General features: G+C 41.2%; 5 protein-coding genes and 1 long non-coding RNA gene across 8 annotated transcripts; 2 read left to right on the forward strand and 4 right to left on the reverse strand.

The window, feature by feature from the left end:
* Window positions 1–132: 132 nt before the first annotated feature.
* LOC27208343 lies at window positions 133–3083 on the reverse strand. 3 transcript variants are annotated; one of them, XR_001600815.2, is made up of 3 exons: window positions 3013–3083; window positions 2770–2939; window positions 133–446 (listed from the first exon to the last, which is right to left on the reverse strand). It is a non-coding gene; the product is annotated as an uncharacterized LOC27208343 (long non-coding RNA). The 3 variants fall into 3 exon arrangements; XR_001600817.3 differs by lacking the exon at window positions 133–446 and adding an exon at window positions 1630–2706; XR_001600816.3 differs by lacking the exon at window positions 133–446 and adding an exon at window positions 1630–2710.
* Window positions 217–528, forward strand: LOC27207399. The gene is made up of 2 exons (XM_016183086.3): window positions 217–274; window positions 342–528. The coding sequence occupies exons 1-2, from the start codon at window positions 244–246 to the stop codon at window positions 458–460; spliced, it is 150 nt and encodes a 49-aa protein (XP_016023676.1). The 5' UTR covers window positions 217–243; the 3' UTR covers window positions 461–528.
* Window positions 971–1551, forward strand: LOC6731125 (procyclic form-specific polypeptide B-alpha). The gene is made up of 2 exons (XM_002078246.4): window positions 971–1097; window positions 1163–1551. Exons 1-2 carry the CDS (start codon window positions 1064–1066, stop codon window positions 1483–1485), a joined length of 357 nt encoding a protein of 118 aa, XP_002078282.1. The 5' UTR covers window positions 971–1063; the 3' UTR covers window positions 1486–1551.
* Window positions 3084–7363: 4280 nt separating the features above from the next.
* Window positions 7364–7923, reverse strand: LOC6731126 (accessory gland-specific peptide 26Ab). The gene is made up of 2 exons (XM_002078247.4): window positions 7797–7923; window positions 7364–7735 (listed from the first exon to the last, which is right to left on the reverse strand). The coding sequence occupies exons 1-2, from the start codon at window positions 7825–7827 to the stop codon at window positions 7494–7496; spliced, it is 273 nt and encodes a 90-aa protein (XP_002078283.1). The 5' UTR covers window positions 7828–7923; the 3' UTR covers window positions 7364–7493.
* On the reverse strand, window positions 7875–9118 carry LOC6731127 (accessory gland-specific peptide 26Aa). Its single transcript, XM_016178930.2, has 3 exons — window positions 9064–9118; window positions 8812–8982; window positions 7875–8755 (listed from the first exon to the last, which is right to left on the reverse strand). The coding sequence occupies exons 2-3, from the start codon at window positions 8843–8845 to the stop codon at window positions 8022–8024; spliced, it is 768 nt and encodes a 255-aa protein (XP_016023677.1). The 5' UTR covers window positions 8846–8982; window positions 9064–9118; the 3' UTR covers window positions 7875–8021.
* Window positions 9119–18091: 8973 nt separating this feature from the next.
* Window positions 18092–19515, reverse strand: LOC6733136. The gene is made up of 2 exons (XM_002078249.4): window positions 19367–19515; window positions 18092–19236 (listed from the first exon to the last, which is right to left on the reverse strand). The coding sequence occupies exons 1-2, from the start codon at window positions 19445–19447 to the stop codon at window positions 18358–18360; spliced, it is 960 nt and encodes a 319-aa protein (XP_002078285.1). The 5' UTR covers window positions 19448–19515; the 3' UTR covers window positions 18092–18357.
* Between the last annotated feature and the right edge of the window lie 948 nt (window positions 19516–20463).

Genomic DNA, 20463 nt, shown 5'->3' on the forward strand with positions numbered 1-20463 from the left:
TAAATTTGTGTAGTACACCACGTTAGAGAAACGCGTTTAAAGATCTCTTTAAAAATGTGAATTTGATAACTTAAGTCCCCTTTTTTAGTCATAAAAATCAATATATTTTTTATGACCCTAGCGGCAGTGATGTGTTGTAAATTGATTTAATGGCCAACTGGCCACTTTGAAGCTCGAGAGTGCGTTATAAACTGACATCGAAAGAAGTCGGGCCCATTTACGCAAGTTGACTGAACAAACGCCATGCATTTGAGACAACTCCTTACCGAAATGGGTAAGCAATCAATGTACAACATTACTACATTTATTTTATAGTATATTAATTGTTCTTAATGTTGCAGTTATTATCTTGACCATATTGACCCTTCCTGGCTTGGCAGATAAGAAAATCAGCCAATATCCTTGGATCCCGAAGACGTCAACGCATATTACACCTTATAAGATATCTGGGGATATATGAAAAATTAAATATGTTATTATGTATGAATAAATTTGGAAGAATTTATCTGCCCAACAATATATTCTAAATAAATGTATTTAATTCTAAAAGAATCTAAGAAGGTATAAAATGAAAGTTTATGCTTAATATTTTAATTAAAAAGCAATGTGGTTGTGAATGCAGATTATACCTAGTACTTTTGGATTATTTTTTAAGAGCACATTGGACTCCCAATTTATTTAAATCCCCAACTTAATATTTCATGCGATAAGTAATTCTTATTCAAACTGACTTGTCCCAATAAAATTAACCCTAAAAGTTAGTAATTATTGATTGCATCAACCAGACTTTCCTTAGGTTATTCATCAAAAGGCATCAAAATGATCAAACCTTTTAAGTTTTCTAACATTTTTTATTTAAATTTATATGCACCTGAATAAAAATTGATTATTTCCTATCAGAGAAATGCTTAACAAGCCTGAAAGAATTGACCATATCAATGGGCATGGCGAGCAATAAATCTAATTGATTTTAGTCGCTGTTTGATAGCCATACTTGGACCAACTACTGGCGAACTATAAAAGAGGGAACGGCTCCATCAGTCTTCAGTTCAGTTCGAGGATCATGAAATTCCTGACCGTATTTGCATTCGCCTGTGGTAAGTAGTCCACACGACTTGGCCAACGTTTGATAAACTAAAGATAGGCATCGTTATTTTGTTAGTGGCAACATTTGTGGTGCTCCACGGCGCCTACGGCTCCCCACTGCCGGAGCCCGTTCCCGATCCGAGTCCGGTAGCCGATCCCAGTCCGTCTGCCGATCCGAGTCCAGTGGCCGATCCGAAGCCCGTTGCCGAGCCATCTGCCAATCCAGAGCCCGCAACCAACGCAAGGGCAGAACCAGGTCCGAGGAGCAAGCCGAATCCCAGTCCCTTGGCAGCAGCAACTCTTTTGGAGGCCAATAAGCAAGACAACTTGGCGATTCCGCTCCTAGAAGCTGCTCACCCAAAGCTGGACGATGTTCAGGGCGATGCCCAGCCGGCTTAGTGGGTGCATGACCCCACATCAAGGAGCAGCAGCAGCAGCAGCTTAATCCAATTGGAGCCTGCACACCCACACAAAAGGGAGACACGCACACACATATATATATATTAATCTCCTGTATTCAATGTATGCATTTATGTATTCCAACTTGGGCATGGGCATTAAAAATAATTGCAAAAAAAATATTTAAATACTTTTTGATCATATTTCTGTTTCCAAAAAGAAGCAAATAGTATCTTAACCGAGATGTATCTTTCAATATTATTATGATATGCATGATGTTATGAATTAGAGATAAATAAACATTCCCTGAATCAGTTACATAAATTAAGCACCACCTTTGTTAGCCAAATTCAACAAGCGAAGATTTTAGGGAAGTGACGCGGAGTATTTGCTACACAAATCCATTTCCCACAACAACTTCCGCCAGGGAGTCAGACAATCCACTGGGCCACGGCAGTCACATGACATCGACACCGGCCAGGCAGAGACCAAGTGGCCAAGTGGCCAAGAGACCAGCCGACCAGATCCGGCCAGCCAGATTTGCTTTGGTAAAAAAAAAAGAAGCCACCGAGACTGGGGGGAAAAAATCACTTACAAAGAGGAAGCGACAGCTCTAACAAGTTTTATCAATGAAGTCAGCAGTGTAAGGTTGACGACGCCACGAATGCCGGCAATCCGACCACAAAGACAATGTCTTGGATGCCAACCGGCATTGGAGGGCATAAAACCACACGAGAGACCCATTGATCGGGGCATCGTCGGTTAATCCATTTGTGGGGCATCATTACCACCGGGTTTATTCATCGGATATATGGTATGTAAATAGGTTTATTTGCATGTTTCTTTTGCCCCTTCCGACGATCGTAAATTTCAACTCAACTTGAGTTCGTTCTCAATCGTTAAGGCAGTGAACAATTTTGAGATATCAATTTACATGTTAACACATCTCGATTTTTGAATGAGCGGTTGACTGACAAATCGGCCAACTCGGCTATGAATGAACCGCCAGAGTATTGAAAGCCATTGATAGCGATTTCGGATAAGAATCCCTATAGAAAAGTAAACCTTTGATGGACTAGAATTGGCAAGCTTAAAATGATAGTCAATGAGTTAGAATGTTCAATTCGGTTTAATAATTAGTTAAGATACCTCTTTAGCATTCGCATTCAGATAGGATTAATTCTTTCAGATATTCCCTATCTTATTCACTGCTACTGATTTCTATCTGAATGCAATGGGCATCTCTCAGATTAAAGCTACACACTTGGCAATAACTCAACATACCTTACGATGGATTTTAAAGATTCTCGACGTAGACAGCATTACAAAGGAACTTTATTGCGAGGTTTCACTTTAAATGGTCGGTCCTAGTATGGGATATGGTAGGCCTTTATGCAAATTGTGCCATCTTTGCTTTGCGTTAGCAACAAACAATAAAGATACGCCAACAACAGCTAGTAATGGGTATGAAAACATAAAGAAGATTATATATCTGACACGTATTTGAAGGAGAAAATATGACAATACCCATGATTCGTAAGACCTTCATTATTAGCCAAAAGTAGACTAGAAGTAGTGATCTACTAAAAAGTTGGTTTATAAAAGCCATAACGCAAATTCGATTTGGTTAAATTCAGGATTCGTTATTCTTCACGGTGTTTGAAACACTTCGGTTGTTAAATTTAGCTTCTATTCCTGAGTTATTTACAAGCAAGCAAAAAAAGATCTTAAAGATTCTTTGGAGCTACTCAAAAAAATACTCACAAATATTTTTCGTAAACAAAAAACTCTCGTTTGGCAACCAAATATGTGCCAAAAGCAACATCAAAAGCGGCACAATTAAAGCCAATGCAAGCTCCACATAATTATATTAACCAACTCAGAAAAGGGAAAACAATGGAAATATTAAAGAAAAGGAGTGGAATGAACGGCAGATGGTTACACATTAATTTATAATTATTTGGGCTTCCACCAAAGGGTTAATCAGAACAAGTGCCACTTTGTTGAAAACGCAGACGTACAAATTGAAAAAAAATTGATATTGAACGTTATTGTGTATACCCTTTCAAAAAGGCATCATTAAATGCATATTCAAAGAGCAATGAATTAAATTTTACTATTCAATTATTAGGTGTGGTTTCATGATGTGATAAAAAATACATTTTTTTTTTGTTCTTTCACTTTTTGAATTGTAAACCGCATTTTGGTTAAGTGTACGGCCGCATCTCATGAGCTCATGTGGTGCGCATCTGAGAAACAGAAACAGAAGCCCAAATTAATTTTGTGGTCTGCTGACTTTTTTGATTATTATTTTGGGTCTGAAACAAATTTGAAATTAATTTTTCCTACTGTGCGGGTGCCCCAATAGCAGCCGATTGGGCCAACTTGCCGTTTGGAGAAATGGAGAGGGGACCCCCACACTTATATACCATCAGAATTGCATAAACAGACGCGGCAATTACAGATATCGACATTTGCATACGCTGCCGTCAGTCGCCCGCCTCATTAGAGCTAATCAAAATGAATGCTCTAATCAAAGTGGTTTGATTGCAAATCATTTTCACTCGCACTTTCAGCTTTTCACTTTCAATCTAATTGATTGAGATGGAAACCCCAGAGAAGCGGATGGGGGAAACCTGACCCTCCTCCATCCCTCCGCCGTTGAAAACACCGGCGAAACAACGAGGCAAGAAAATGAATTCGGAGAAATTAGCAAAACGTGAATCACAAACCGCACAGAGCCATTCAAAAAAAAAAAAGCCTGTCTGCAGAAGACAGGCGTGGGAGCCAAGTTGGAAAATCGGAAAATTGCAAATCGATTGAGCACTTACTCAATTTCCCCGTTCAAATTGAAATAGTCCGCGCTTAGAACTCACGTCTTATCGCAGATTCACGCTCGTCCGCGTTGTGTGTGCTTTGCGATTGTTTAAACAATCAAAGTTTTCCCGGCGAAAGTTCACGCACAATCCCATCGCTCCACTCGCATCAGCCAATTAACTGATTAGCCCCAAATTCGGTCATTTCTGTACTTTGGCCAGAAGAAAGGTTTGGGAAAAAGGTTAATTAATTGGGTAGACAATCTGTGGGACACAAAAGAAGCCACGACGTAATAGAGGATTTTTAGATAAATATAAGAAAGTATCTTATATCCAACATGATTCAATATCTTAGCAAAATATACGTTAGCAAATGATTCAGTGCTCACTATCAAAAACTGTTTATTATGCTTCATAGCCAATGATTTCCGCTGTTTTAATATCAATTTACAATAAGTGCAAAACATCGAAAAGACAACAGAGATCCCTGTACGCAGCTGAAAAAATACACAAATCCAATATTATTGTTATATATGCGTTTGAAGGATGGAACAATTATGATTCATTTATTCATTTTAGTAGAGATACAAACATTGATTAAAATCACAAGAAAACTTGTAAAGGATTTAGTGCTTAAAGTAGAGATTCAGCAAAATGGACATTCGCCCTAAATTGAAATAGCAACGTGTTAATATTTATCTTGAATCGTATGTCAAAAACGTGGGGATTGTGGGTGACAGGAAATGGAGCTTATCTGCAGATGACGCAAAATGAACGCCTTTGTGTTGACGCGCCAATATTGTTTATGATTGAAACTATTTATTTGTAATTGGATCATAATAATTGTCAGAGGATTCCGGAGAGTAAGGGGATGTCGAAGTTGCTCGGCGAGAAGGACTGGCATGAATCAAATCTTATCACAATTTTAATCGCATGGGTTCGCAGCTAAGCAAACAGTTTGCGTTTTTGTTATGATGGTAAATATTTAAGCTTCCCTCTGATAAGATACATAAATTATAAAAGATATTAAGAGTTTCCTCTTTCTGAAGTAACATAGAAAAATCTTTGTAAGCTTTAACTCGGTTCTTAGCATACAAGCTTTAATGCCATGGAATGCGTGGTTACTTCCGGTTCTTTTTTGCTGAATTCATATCAGGAGTACCATTGTATATTGCATTAAAACTTCAGTAACTTAATTTGATTGGGGAATTTGCAAGGAAGGCCATCAGCAGTCAAACTAAATTTGCTTTGATTTCGGCAAAGATAGGGTGTTCGTTTTTCGTAGATAGACTATATTATGCTTAATACCTGTGTTTTTCACCTTTTTATCAAAGTAGCGAAACTAGCCGGCTGGCAGATGACAAAGTTCCCAGCTTGAGATAAAACGTATTCGAATGAACAATGAGTGGAAATGTATTTTCGTGTAGGTAATTTTTCGGTTCATTCATGGGCCAGGATTCACTTCAATCGGCACAAAGGCACCGCAGGATGTCTACTCTGAATGGGAATCGATGTTTCGGTTGTTTTTCGTTTCCGTTTCCTGTCCTGCGTCGCAACGAATGCGATTTAATTTCCATTGTCCCATTGCCAATCAATACAAAAGTCATTTCGAAAGTATCCAGCCAGTACACTGCTGTGTGAGAGTTGGCTAAGTAGTAGACACTTAGCCGTGAAGTGTTCGGATTGCAGCCGTGGCCAGGTGTTCACTTGACTCGGCCCTCTTGATTCAGGTAGAAATTAAAGTGTTAACCACTGAGACGGACGGCACTTAATTCTAATTAATTAAACTTCGATAATCCCTTTAACAGTTTGAGCCGGACGAGATTTTAAGCCGTGTTCTGATCAGAAGATACCTCGCTGCTCATTCCAAAAATATCGATTTAACTTTAAAACCAGATTAACCCAATAATGATTTTGAATCTACGACTCAAACCAAATGGAAAAAATGTAACTTCTAGTTCGTTCTTAATTATGTTATAGTATCTTTGTCGGCGCCAAATCTAGAAGTCTCTAACTCATTCCATCTTTTTATAGCTGTCATCAACATGACAAAGCGGCTTTGCCGAGTAATTTTGTTGGGAGGCTTTAGTCTTTTGGCCAAGCAATATAAATGGTATGAAAAATGTGTTGGCATGTATGCAGCTCATATCATTTTTTTTTTTGTTTTTATGTTCATAATGGATTGTCATGTTCCTTAAATATAAATATCATTCTTGCATTCAAGTATGTGTTTATATTAAATTTATTTCAGTCCATTTTCATGTTTGATTACGTGACACATTTACTGATTGCTACTCGTAAAAATGTGCCTGTCTGCCAACAAAAAAACAGGAGGAACAAAAAGTTCGGCAGGATTTAAAGGTGTTTGCTGGTTAACGAACTCTGGAAAGGATTAAGTAAGAAGATAGCCCTTAAACTTTAGGAAATACATGAAAGAGTTAGATTTTAACATAACCCAAATTAAAAGTTCATTCGAAGCACATGATATTCAAATACATGCAATAAAAGAGAAGAAATTTTAGTCTAAATATCATAAATTTGGGAAACATTAGGAACTCAAGCGGCGAGGAAAGGGTTCGATCCTCCGACCGAAAGTATTCATAAATTTGTCAAACGAGACGCTCTCAAGCTGAGAAAGGGCATTTTAATAGCACGTAACACAACACTTTTACCTCTATAGAATTCCAGTTAAGGCCGAAATTCCACTCCACTTTTGTCGTGTAAATTAGGGCAGACGAACAAATCACCACGGGGACCACAGGTAGCTAAAATCAGGTAAATGTCGGCCAAAACCAAAAGAACCTGACCAAATGTATAAAGTATGTTAAAGAGGCGCCACAGTATCGCATATTACTGATCCCATATTTGAGAAAGTTGATCTGCACGAATCTTTATGGCCTACAGGTTGAGTTTTTGTCTAGAGTGCATTTTATATTTATGTCCTTTCGTCTGCTGGCCTATTTTATATTTATAACTACAGATACCCTATACCCTACCCTATATTTCAAATACAATTTTATCACACCTTTTGAAAATCTCAGAACTCGTATCTCAAAAGCTTTTTGGAGTATGGTAAATATTTTATTTGGGTTATGATATATTTAAATCATATATTACATATTATATAGATACATAATATTTTGCTTGAAGTAACTGCGTTTAAAAAGCAAATATTTGCTGGTGAATCCAAAATTATGCCATGTCCAGTTGCTGGCGCACTCTCTCTATTTCCTCAGGACTCATGACATCCGAGTTGAAGTCTGATTTGTGAGTGCGAATCAAGTGCCCAGTCGCATCGTTCACAGTATCCTGAACACTGTAGTCATATAGGGTCCTCAACATGCCGTTCATCACTTTCTGGGATCTCGATTGTGAACTAGACTGAACGCTTATAAAGGGGGCAGCATCGCTGAATTGCCAAAGGCAAATGCAGGCTAAGTGATGAAAACTAAATAAGGAAAACTCTAAGAACCGCGAAGATCCTTGCAAACTTACAGAAAATGCAGAGCACCGCGAAGTAGTTCATTGTGGAAACGTATTCTCTAGACTGTAAAGAATTCAAAGAGCCCTTGCCCTAAGCGTTATGAATCGCATTTATTACGGCTAACAAGATCAGAAAAATAAGTAAGTGCGCAATTAGAAGGTCTTGCAATGACTCAATACCATCGTCATGTTCTTGTTTCTGTTCCTAAATGATGGAAAACCATATGATTATAACTATTAAGTCGTTGATGGATTCCCTTCGGAAGGACTTTTCCCCGTGGGCACATCGGTAGCTGGGTTGTTGACGTTCGCGATTTCATAATTGATCTTCTGAGCAAGTTGTGTCAGAAGTGTTAGATATTTGTTACGATACGTGTTCTTGACGATGACTTCCTGCAACTGATTGCCAGGTGGGGCTATATCCTTGCTGGGACGTTTCTTACACGACTTTGTGGGCTTTCGAGCGTTTTGCGCATTCATTTCCGAAATTTTGCGTTTCAGAGCCTCAAGCTCCAGCTCCAAATCGATGTTTAACTGTCGGGCCTGGATGATATCCGTTTTTCTGGCCTCTATTTCATTCATCAAGGACACGGAATGGTTCCGGAGAAATAAATTATTGTTCTGCTCCATTAATAGCCTATGTTTCAGGGCCTTGAGCGCAATTTGATTTGATCCTTGATTGGTCTTATCTGTTAGTATTTGGGAAGGAAGAGTGGAAGAGTTTTTCCGTGATTTGGAATTATTGATTGGATAATCATCCAGCGGCATATCAGAAACATCGATATCCATTACATAATCGCCCTTTTTCCCACTTTTCAGAGCTACATCATCTTTGGCTATTTCAGCCTGTGTCGCATCGTTTTTGGGAGCAACATTTTTTAGAACTGCACTTTTCGCAGAATCGCTTTTCAGGTCCATAGATGAATCGAGTTGGTGCTCACCATCGCAATTTGCCACTGCAAAAAGCAGCACTAAACGAAAAGATACTCGTTCTTAAATGTGCTCAAAATTGCATAAGCCAACTTACGTAAAATTTGAGAGCATAACAAAATCTGGTTCATTTCGAAGAAGTGGCTTCAGCTGAAGTACCTAAGGTATTATCGCATTCCTTATATATACGAATTTCATGTTACATAAGCGCTTTTGCAACGGCTCTTGTTTCGTTCTGCTTGATATTTATAAATCCGATCTTGTATTGCTGAAATTTCTCAAAAAAAACATCATTCAAATAAATATGTATATTAATCCTGCAGAATTCTTTGATATAAACCATATATACATTCACAGTAGAAAACATTGTCTTCTTGTGTTCTCTTCTATTTAATGAAGATTTGCTTATAAACCATTTAGTGTGGTGGTAAGTAATATAAATATCAAATTCTCAGCCAATCAATTTAACATGGTATTCAACAATATAAAAGCGAGAAAAGTGTTGCTTTCTTTGAAAAGCTGGCCGATTAAGGAAAATAACGTGTTAATTATAATAGTTGCTATGTAGTTTATAGTATCTATACAGGGTATAACATAATTAATTATATAAAATCCGGCAATGTATATCTGAGATCATTGAAGTCACGCTATATTTGTTACCGATGCAAACGCAATTCCCAGGCCAAATTAATGGAAAATAAAGCCGGGAAATATCATAAAAACGAACCATTGTCTTTAGCCAAAAGTGAAACCGCAATTGAAAAAACTTTCAGCATCCGCAGAGCGGCTAGAATGATAAAAAAAAATCATACTAAATTTCGCCCACATGTCGAATATGTAAATTGAAAGGTTGCGCCTGCGCACGCGTCAAATTGAAAGCGAAATTGAACGTGGGATTCAGTAAACTGAGGCATGGCCATCTCGTGGGCGATCGGTCACTCTGTGGATCGTTTTGGATCCCCCATTTCGGGTAGGTGGCCACTGTTAATTGTTTAAAACATAGCGATTTATGCGCAAGTTGCTCGCATTTTGCGTGGTGTCTACGGAAAGCTGCTTAAATTGCCGTCGCTCCCCAAATGGTCAAAAGTCTTTAGTGCCTTGTAATCTTGGTCAAGATTGGTGTTATGCTGACAGCAGAATGGAATTTACCTTAGAAGGAAAACGGAACACAACATATTTTACATAACTGCGCATTTAAAATTCAATTAAGTGGAACAATTCATCAGCTAGCCTTAATGATAAATAAACTATATAGGACTTAAACAAACTATAATAAATATACCAAAAGTAAATATTCCAAAACATAAGTAAGCAGAGTATTAGTACTAGTATGGTTTGTAATCTGAAATGCACATATTACTCTATGAAGTTATGATTATGATTATTAACGTCGTTAGATGATTTTCATAGTAACTTTAAGATAGCCTTCTTTATTCCCAGTCACACCATTCGCATACGAATCTTATGTCTTATTTCTCATTTTGATTGCCGTATTATAATGACAGTGGCTCTGTGCATGTGACTCCCATTTGAAGCTCGCTTTCCACTCAAGTTTTCGGTTTCAATTTCCCATGGCAGCGCATCCCACTCGCAGCAGGCACACACATATGTATTCATCACTACGATTTTCATCGCTTTTCAGCCCGAGTTCGAGCTGGGCTCACGCTTTCATTTGCGTTCGGAAAATGACCTACTTCCGGATTAGCATGCCCGGGCCACTTTTACTGTCGCTCGATCTGGAAAAGGGCGATGGATGAAGGGAATGGGAATGGGAGCCTTGCCATCGATGGGCACCGACCAGCGGCAGCTAATGAGGTTGTCGCCGTTGTATCCACTTGATAATAAACATCCGCCGCGTTCCGCAGTGAGTAAGTGAGTGTTGCATGTTTGTTGCATTTAATTGTAATTTATTTTCCATCCCACAGAATGGACACGGCAAAGAACGGAAGCAAATATTTTCCGGTGGAAGCTGGCACATCCAAAGGGGCAGTTCCTGTTCCATACCTTTTTGGCCCTTTCCAGCTATCAGTAATGCATTAATTGACTGTTCCTAGTGATCAACCATATCCTACCGTACTTAACTCACAGATATTATTAGCTAAGTATATTCGACATGGAGAAGTTTACAGCTTCTGGTCTGATGCCCTAACAACATGTTCATCTTAAGTTAAAGGCAAGGAATCTGCCCACTTGGGTACCTTCCGATGACATCGACTGCAAATCGCCGCATTCGTCGGCTTTTGCTTAAAGGGAAAAATACCAAACAAAGGCAATTGCATTCGAGTGGATCGATCAGTGGTGGACCAGAATCAATGAACTCCATGGAAGCCGCCGGCTAATTTAGCCCAGCGCACGCGAAAAATGCGCAAAGAACGAGTTGCACTGCTGCCGACAAAAGGAAGCAGCCACTTCCTATTGAGAGGCGGCAAAAACACCTGAGCCCGGGGCTACCAGGTGAACACCAATGGCGAACCCACTGGTGACCCCCACTCGCCGTGGCAGCGGGCGACTCTTCACACCCAAGCTGGCATAATTGCCCGCATCAGAAGCGGGCAGGTTAATTAGCTTGGATTTGGGGGAATCCTCATCCCCTCACCCACGGCCAGAAATCAAAGCGGAAATTGTTTATTAAACAAATCCACAGGCAGTTCTAATGGGCCGGGCAGCATCCATGGCGTGGATAATGGACTTTTAATTGACTTCTGGCATTTTCGGCAGCCTGCGTGCTGAGGCCTATTATAGTTCGGAATTGAGAATCATATGACATAATAATAACCGGGTCTTCGCAGCTCCGGAAGCCTAACAAGCCAATATGCCCAAATAAACAAAGGAGCTATATGGAGCATTCGGTATCGATCGATAGAGACTTCAATGACGATGTCGTAAGAGAAGTTGAATGATGGCGACAGGTAATGACAGTCACACACTTTGAAAGTGGATCATTTGCATTTGTGAATATGCTTGACACACATTTTATAATAGGCTGTATCACAATTGAACAGCAATCCCCCAGTCAGCATTCCATTATAATCGATATCGTTACCACTCACTTTCATTCAAAGAGTTTACTGTACGCTAAAAAGTTTTGAAAAAAACAAACTAACAGTGCGTTTCATCACTAATAAAATTATTTATCCATTAATAGACACTGCATTTAACTTCGTACTTTCTGAAATATCTAGAAACTACTTGTATTTCTTGGCAGAAATACTTTGTTTTCTGTTTAGCTGAAAGTTTAGCTGAAACTTAGGCATTTTGTGTGGGAGATAGTATGAGCACCGTCATCATCATCAAACAACTGGAAGTGGCCATTAGGTGGGTCATTGAGTGGGATCGAGTAGCTCCTCTTTTTCGCCCACAGTCTATAATTGATGAAAATTTGCCATATTAAAAACAATGGCTCACTGTCTTGTGATATCGAAATTGAATTCAACCGCAGAGGTTGGTTGAAAATCATTACAATTTTCCCTGCCTATTCAAGTGAAAAACTTTCCTTTTCGAATGCAGCACTAATTCGGCTAATGGCCATCAGCAGCACCCACCACTATCATTACATCATCATCTCGCTTGGATCAAGCCATGAAGCCAACTTCCGCCCGACACGCACCCGGTAACAAATGCGAGGAGGGAAAGTTATCAACGCCACATTACCATTGGCCATCATCTCCTTCTCAATGAGAGTGAGACTGGGTAATTCCAAATGCCAAAACGGCAAAACAATGACACATAAATCGCTGTAAAATCAAGCATAACATCAACATTTTCACATCTGCCCAGATGCTACACCCACTGCCATACTCGTAGTAGCATCCGTGCAATTTGCGAGATAAAGACCAATCGCAATATAACTGGCTAGCATGTGGAAAGTTGCAAATTAGCCTGGCTATGGAAAACAAGAAGGCAACAAGTCGCTCGTATTATTCAGTAACTCAGACTGGTAATGTGAGAAAAAGCGAAAATGTGCAGCGTTGACACAATTGTGAGTGCACGAGGCGGTGCATCCACATATCCATGAGATACTTGAGCAGTTGCCAGCGATTGTCTATGCGCCTGAGTTGGACTGCCCCACAATGGCCCCCAGATGCTGCCGCCATGAGGTGGGAGGCATCTCGGCACGCCCAGCAAAAGCAGCCAAACTGGCATAGACTCCATTCGATACACGATACTAGTGAAGTATCTTATTCGATTTCGCTGCATATATGTATCTTTACATATACGGTCAAATTGAAAACTGTAATGACGGAGCAGTTGTTTTTCAGAATCAGCAAGAAATAATATTACTCAATTTAATATTCATAAGTATTGTAATGATCAACGGAAAAAAGGTTCCCAAAGTAACCAGCTATAAGTGAGCTATACTATATATATTTGTTGCAAAAACTTACATCTATGTAGCATTTTCAGTTAGCACCGCCTACTTCCAGCAGCTTTAAAACTATTACGCTCTTTATTGATGTAGGTCATTGTATTTCCAAGTAGCGTCATCAATTCTGTGCCTTTTACGACGTGAAGACTTCGACATATGGCATAAAAGTTGTTGCATATGGATAACTCATGTGCCATCTTTATGGGCATCCGCCATAAGCTTCCGATTTTTTATTCGACTTACATAACGAGCGGCGTCTGTTGGCTCTAATATGTGAATATGTTTATGCATCCTCGATACTTGGACTTGACTTGATGCCAAGCCTATATTTTGGGTAATTAATGGGCAGCGCGACAGGTTGGCGCGTGGCAACATTTTCTTTGGCGCCCACACTCTTGATTGTAAATAAGTTGATTGGGTTTTTTACGATTCGAGCTGTATTCGAATCCTACTGCATTTTCTGCGTCGGCGTGTTCGTTTGGCCTGGAAAAAAAACGAGCGTTGGCTGGAAAACAACTTAAGACCTCGACGGCCGAGCAGCGTAACAAATTCATTCACTAAACTCAACTTAAGCCATTTGGGTTTCATTGATAAAACGGCTTTTTGAATGGTGCTTGTGGCTTTTAACTGGAAAATACTATAGCTGAAACCGCAGACGAGGTTTTAAATCTTAAGGTGCAAAATTGTATTTCATGAATAGTAATAACATTGCTCACTAGTTGAGTTACAAGCATCAGATAGCAAAGAATATCGTACCATTACAACAAATTTCATAAATAATCTTTACAGTCGCCACGAAATAGACAATAATTCAAATTCTGTCCACGACTTTTTTGGAGCAAAACAAACTTTCCTAAATCAGCATCATCAATCATCGAAGCTTCAGCTGCGCAGTACGCCTCGAATTCGATACATTACCCAAGTGAGCAGCAAGTATGGTCACCAAATAAAGATGATTAGCTGGAGTTTTTTAACCAAAACTGCATTAGACCGGTCCAGTATCGGTCTGCTCTTTCATCGGCAACTCAGTCAATAAGCCATGAAGTGCACTTAACCCACTGAGCACCCCCTCCACTATCCACTGCCCAGTGGCACACAATAAAATCAGCTGTCGCTACTGAACTCCCCGAGCTGACCAGACAAATTGAGCGCCCAACCGCCCCACGCTGCCCACTGTATTGCCCAATTGAAAACTCAGCAAGTTTTTAAAACAATTTCTGTGTGTGCCAACGGAGGAGTTGAAGGGGGAGAATCGACTGGAGAATCGGGCAATCGGGCAGCTGATGAAGAGCCCTTCGCGGTCATATTGTGCCGGCCGGCAATTGTTTTGGCCCGATCGAAAAGCGCTGATTAAAGCAAGTCGAGCGGCTTTCCAGCGCCACATGCACTTTCATTCTGTGTTTTGTTGTCATCGCGGTGCGTTGATCTGGGAATATAGGGTGTGATCGGGTATAACTATAATGTGGATGATCTTAAAAGTATAAAGTTATAAATAGATAGAGTCTGAAAGTTGATATGAACTATCTTAGTGTGGTTCTTACCCACATCTCCGATCTTACAACCTACATAGGTAGTTTTGCTACATTTTGTACTTCACTACTTTCCAACTTTACAGATTAAAGTTCATACTACATTTGCCACTGAAAGTTGTAAGAGTATCCCAACTTTACCTCGAAACTCCAGTTTGCCACCCTGGAAATTTTGTTTGGATTTGGGTTAAGCGCTCCAACAACCGCCAAGTCATGCGTGGCAGCCAAAGAGTTGGCTTTGTTTGGTTTCCATGGCGGCTCGATTGTCGGGAAATCAACGCAGTTGCAGTTCTACTCCTCCAGTTGAAGATGGGTTCTAACGGCCCACCGAGATTAATGACTCCGAGCCGTACATTGCGATATACATACATGAATCGCTTTTTGGAATTTTAATTTGATTTGTGGTTTGGTTTCGTTTTCGGTTTGTATTTCAGCATCTGTTTGCCTCGTATCTGTGGGCATATGTGGTACCCATTCATTAGGCGTGAATTGTCGAGCTGCGCAACGCCCAGTCCAAAGTTGGATATAGGGGTTACTGGTAAAATAGCCGAGAAGTCCGTCAGCCTATATTATATAATTATAGTGTCGAAACTAAGTGACTTTATGGAATGCGCTCGTTGGAGAAAACATGACCTCCAATGGAAAAGAAATTTGGGGAAAGGGATTTTAATAATGGGTTTTTTATTCACACTGGCATTCAAATCATCTTGACCTGAACTCATCACTTAGTATTCATTAAGCGTTGGATTCAATAAATCAGACGTATTTAAGGAAATAAGATACTTATCTTGGATTTTTTCACCATTTACATTTCTAATATAAAACTTGTTGAAAATGTGAGTGCCCGTTGAATATTTATTTATAACCCAAAGAGAAGAGTTAAAAGTTAGAAGCCAGTGTACGTATTTAATATAATTTTAGACAATAATTGTAGTTTGCCTGTTTGTTGGATAATTGTTTTTAGTCAGCCAAACACTTTGGCCTGAGTTATGCTGCTTCACACCTTCAGATACTCGAAATTAGCAACGTAGACACGAGCATTTAAGCAACTCAAACTTATACCTAGTTCTTGGTAAGTATAAACTTGAGCTCTGACCACTCCCCTTCCATTTCCCAAGAGCCATCTGCAAAATAGAGTCATGAGCAGAGTCGGCGGGCAAGAACGAGAAAAAGCTTCCAAGTTGCTTTTTGTTCGAGGCAGCGGAAATTATTATTAATTGCTTGGAATGCCTGCTGCCTCCTCCCAGAAAACCGAGCTTCAAGCTATGTACATGCTCCCTGCTCCCTGCTCCATGCTGCCTGCTCCATGGTCCGTGTTCTTGGCCAGCCTCTAATGGCTTCCGTTGGCGGGGCCAGAGTTTTTCTGCCCTCCGCTTTGATACGCTGCCTTCCAATCATTTCGATGACGCAAAAAGCCGCTCTGTGGCCAAAAACTGGCCCCGAGTTCTTGGCCCCGAAAACTGAAAAACCAAATGAGAAAAAAAAAAAGCCGATCTGAGCGTTGTCAGTTCTGTGTGGGGTAAATGCGTTGGATTGCCGCGGATTATTTGGACTACGGTTACGTGTACGACTACGACTATGAGTGCGAGTACCATTTGGAGTACTGGGCACAGGGGTTTATTGGCCTTGGCCAGTCTGACAGTTGGCGTGGGTAAACAGTTGCGAGATTAGCGCTGTGCGGCCAAGCGTGCTCAGATGGTCGCCTTCTGCCAACAAATGCAATTGCAATTGCAGCTCCAGCAATTGTGCAGCCCAGAAAGCAGAAAGGGGCAAATTTGCCAGCGAATCCAACATCGACAACTCGCAGTCTTTTCCGCGGGCGGAGGCACCAAGCGTAAAGTTGAAAGTGGAGTGGAGCATTCAGCTGCACTGAGAAAAATGGGGAATCAGGGATTAGGAGCCAGCTAGAACAAAATTGGTTAAGTCTCTATGATACTATTATTATGATTATGAAGATTCGGAATTAGACATTGTTTTGCTGCTTAGTTTTCATTACTCAAATCGATGTTTGATATTATGATACATATATATGAATAACTGATTGGAAAAACATAAGATCTGAATCTTTTTTTTTTAGAGTTCACCTACTCCAGGTGTGGGTGGGTGTCTGGAAGCTCCTGACTATGGTGCTATCCACTGGGACGGTCGCCGAACAACAAAAGCCAAACAACGACAGACTGGCAAAGAAGGTGAACGACTCTCCCTAATTGAGTTTGAATGGCGGAACGAAAATGTTGCAAAAAGGTTGAGGAAAAACGTTGCCGTTGCAGTGATTTCGCGCAGCAATTGTCGGATTTTTGAGGAACGCTTTTCCACCGGGAACTGACCCTCATGGAAAAACTGGCGACTTCGCCGCGAACAATTGAACTTTGAGTCTCATGCAAAAGCTCTAGCAGCCAACTAAGATACTGGGTCTAATGAAGCCTTTTGTATATGGCTTTGTGTGTTTATTGCTCGGAAAATGTCGGTAGGATCTAAGTTTTCCCAATTCTTGGAACTTACTCTATAACGTTCTCTGGCAACGCAAGTATCGTTTTCAATTAGAAAAGTTTTCTCTGGCTTGCGCAAGATTGGAAAACTCTGCTAATATACCAACAATCAATGTGCTTTTCCAAATCAAGTGGTTATAAGGTGAACTTCCATTCTCTTGCAAAAAAAGTTACCTATTTCATTGGAAATTATCTGAATGAGTTGGCCAAGAGTGACCCAATTGCGACCCCCGTTCCACGCTTTCATCACCAACTTATCAGCGACAAGCAGTTGGCAATCTGGCGAAAGTGTCTCAACTGCTGCGCCATGCAACATGGAATCGCAATCCGATCGGCCCCATATCAAACTCCAGACCCAGACCCACCATACCCAGTTGGCTTATCGATCGAGCTGCTTGCTCTTTGTGTTGCCCAAAATTGTTTATTTACTTTGACACGTTTAGTTGGCGTCTGCGATTACTGCCGCTGCCGCGGCGGGAAAATCAAATAAAACTGGCCCGCGTATTTCCGTAAACGAGGCTGCAACTTGCCCCTTTTGGAGTCGTCGTTGGCCATCGTCTGCTCGATCAGTTGGTAATTTGTTTATGGCAACAGTTGCCTCGATTAGAAGTCAGCGTTGACAGCACCATGGATGATTAGGTCTTGGAAGACATGGCGACATGTGTGGCAGCAGTTTTTGTGTTTGTTTGTTGCTCCTCCTCACCCGCCGCCGCCGCCGCCGCCTCGTGCCAATTGGTGGCAACATGCGGCGACATGGCATAGACTGCCACACATTTCCACCCTAATGATTCTGACCCTGAACGAATTTGAAGTGGTTTCGGTCGCCTGCCCCTCCAAGACGTAAACACATCGATGCGGTAGCCTTCGCGTATTTATTTATGTAATTGCACCAAATGAGTTATATGTACATAGTTCATTTGTTGCTGCAGTCGCCTTGGTGGGAGATGCAACCCCAGAACAACAACTTCGCCCGAATGAGAAGGATGGGGTATATTCATAAATAAAACACGTTTTATTTAGATCTTACAATGAAATTTAAGGGATTCTATTTATGCGATTTTGTCTGGAAATATACTCTGAAATAAAAAGTACTTAATAGTTTTAAAATTGTTAAAATGTAACTTTAGAATTTCAATCTTTGCTTTTAGGTTACTAAGATAAATATCTCAAAGATTGTCTGAGTCTTACGTGAAAAGTTCTAGATAGTTCGATCTAATGAGCTACAAATGAAAAGAAAGTAAGTAAGTGACCTTCGTCACTTAAAGACTCCAGATCACGGTCTCTCCGGCCATGTCCACGGTGCTCCAGCCTAGGGCGTTAGCCACCAGCTGCTGCAGCTGGCGCAGAGGAACTCCAGACTTCTCCAGATCGGCGGCCAGGGAGCGGTACTCCTTAAGTTGACGCAGATCGCGCAGCAGCCGCCGGAATTCAGAGCCGCGGATCAGGCGGATGGCGCTCGAGAGCTCCGAGTCGGAGGAGTAGAGTCGCTGGTACATATCCCTCAAGGCGGAACGGGGCAAGGCTTCGCGGAGATCCTGGAGCAGTCCGCGGACACCCGGACGACGGTTGGGCAACTTAATGGTCGGTGGGTCGGAAATGTGTAGGTCGAGGAACACGCGCACGTACTCAGCATAGTAGGTGGGATCCAATTTGAGTCGCCGGCAGACATAGTCATGGAGCTGTTGGTGCTGCTTGGTGGCCTTCAGCAGCTGCACTTGCGTCTTGAAGGCATCGCTGCGAAGCAACTTGATCAACGCTTGAACCTGGGGGTCCTCAACGCCATTCGCCAGTATGTTCTTTAGTGTGGCAGCCGGCAAAAGTGGGCGGGCCACGCGGATGAGGTTGGTCAGTCCACGCTCAGCACTGGTGGGGCACTCCTTGTTCTCCTTGGGCTGCAGGACGAGCTCTACCGTGTCCTTGGGTGTGGAGTTCTCGGGAGTGGCTGTGGTGCCAACTGGCTTCTCAGTAACTTCCCGCGCGAATCGTACATGTTCCTGCTCCTCCCAAACGGGCAGCCAGTTGATCTTGTGGGCATTCATTTCGATCTCCTCATCGGTCTCCGCAACTATGCCGGGTAGCTCTTGAGATTCATCTGGAAAGCCATCGACAATGAAAGTGGTGGTGCTATCGGAGAGCTCCTGGAAATAGATTATATAGTAGGGATGCCATTTTAAGTGGGGAGATAACGAGAAATATTCTTTAAAATCAGACTCAATACAAATGTACACCTATTTTTATGTCCAATGATTGTACAGGGATCAGTCTCACCTGGGACTCCTGGGGCTCCACCACCGATTGTCCTGCGACCAAAAGCGCGCAGAAACTGAATATGACCACCAATCGATGCATGATGAAATCAATGCGAAACTGTGCCTCCTTTCGTCGTTGTTTTCTCCTTTTATAGCACGCCAAGCACTTTATCTGCTATTTACCCAATTCATATTTACTCGAAAAATTTCACAGGCAAATACTCGCATTCAGAGCAAAGAATCAACAAGAACACACGGTACCCAAAATAAAAAGTGGAACGACCTTGTCGGGGGCTCATCAAAGAAAGCTCATCAATCTTGCATATTGTCCCATCATCATCATGGCCGAATTGCATCGTAAAACACAGTTTGCAGTGGAATAATCGGTGTTTTTTTTATTACTAGGATTTGTGAAAAGCTCTCACTTTTTATACGACTTCCTTCCCTTTACTCTACAATCAGGGGGTATTCAAAAATTCTAATAGTTTTATCATTTAAATATGGTCAAATTTAAAAATCCACATCAACACTTAACCACTCACTCAGGCACATGGGCGATAAAGCCGAAATATTCTGGGCCATTGTATAAGCAATTGCCATCAATCTTATGGCCCGTTGAGATTTCACTAGGCATCCAGCCAAACAAGTTAGCTGCCCCATAAAATCCCTTATATCCCATAAAAATCTTCACCAAAACACAATCAACTGAAATTTTATGTTAATCCCAAAAGCCCCGGCAACCTGAAGCATCTTCTGGCTCGATTGTTCGAATATTCATGTCTTACGGGAATGGAGGCCGGAATATCCTTGGCCGCCGCCCGGGGTCTTGCCAATTTCGATACGCAAATGTTTCGCTCATTGTCAACAACAGCGTCGTGATGAAGTGGAGGACTCTGGGGCGAAAAATAAAAGTTATTCGTTCCGACAGAAAGGGGGAAGCCCCGCCTAATGAGTCCCCCATGACTGCTGTGCAAATGATTTTTGGGGTTACACTTTTAAATTTTCCGAAAACGCCTCGAGCAGCAGATGCGGTCCTCGGGAAATTCGCGCTGATATACAATTCACTTGAAAATCTACTTTAAAATTTGCTGAGTTTGCATTCGTTTAATGAATTTT

Source organism: Drosophila simulans, chromosome 2L, assembly GCF_016746395.2.
Source record: "Drosophila simulans strain w501 chromosome 2L, Prin_Dsim_3.1, whole genome shotgun sequence".
Taxonomy (NCBI): Eukaryota; Metazoa; Arthropoda; class Insecta; order Diptera; family Drosophilidae; genus Drosophila; species Drosophila simulans.

Excerpts from the sequence above, each read along its gene's own strand:
- LOC27207399 (XM_016183086.3), top strand. The coding sequence starts at position 244 with ATGCATTTGAGACAACTCCTTACCGAAATGG. Across the intron at positions 275-341 it reads ACAACTCCTTACCGAAATGG|TTATTATCTTGACCATATTG; the intron begins GTAAGCAATCAA and ends TTAATGTTGCAG.
- LOC6731125 (XM_002078246.4), top strand. The coding sequence starts at position 1,064 with ATGAAATTCCTGACCGTATTTGCATTCGCCTGTG. Across the intron at positions 1,098-1,162 it reads CGTATTTGCATTCGCCTGTG|TGGCAACATTTGTGGTGCTC; the intron begins GTAAGTAGTCCA and ends TTATTTTGTTAG.
- LOC6731126 (XM_002078247.4), bottom strand. The coding sequence starts at position 7,827 with ATGAACTACTTCGCGGTGCTCTGCATTTTCT. Across the intron at positions 7,736-7,796 it reads CGCGGTGCTCTGCATTTTCT|CCTGCATTTGCCTTTGGCAA; the intron begins GTAAGTTTGCAA and ends TTCATCACTTAG.
- LOC6731127 (XM_016178930.2), bottom strand. The coding sequence starts at position 8,845 with ATGAACCAGATTTTGTTATGCTCTCAAATTTTAC. Across the intron at positions 8,756-8,811 it reads GTTATGCTCTCAAATTTTAC|TGCTGCTTTTTGCAGTGGCA; the intron begins GTAAGTTGGCTT and ends CTTTTCGTTTAG.
- LOC6733136 (XM_002078249.4), bottom strand. The coding sequence starts at position 19,447 with ATGCATCGATTGGTGGTCATATTCAGTTTCTGCGCGCTTTTGGTCGCA. Across the intron at positions 19,237-19,366 it reads TGGAGCCCCAGGAGTCCCAG|GAGCTCTCCGATAGCACCAC; the intron begins GTGAGACTGATC and ends ATCTATTTCCAG.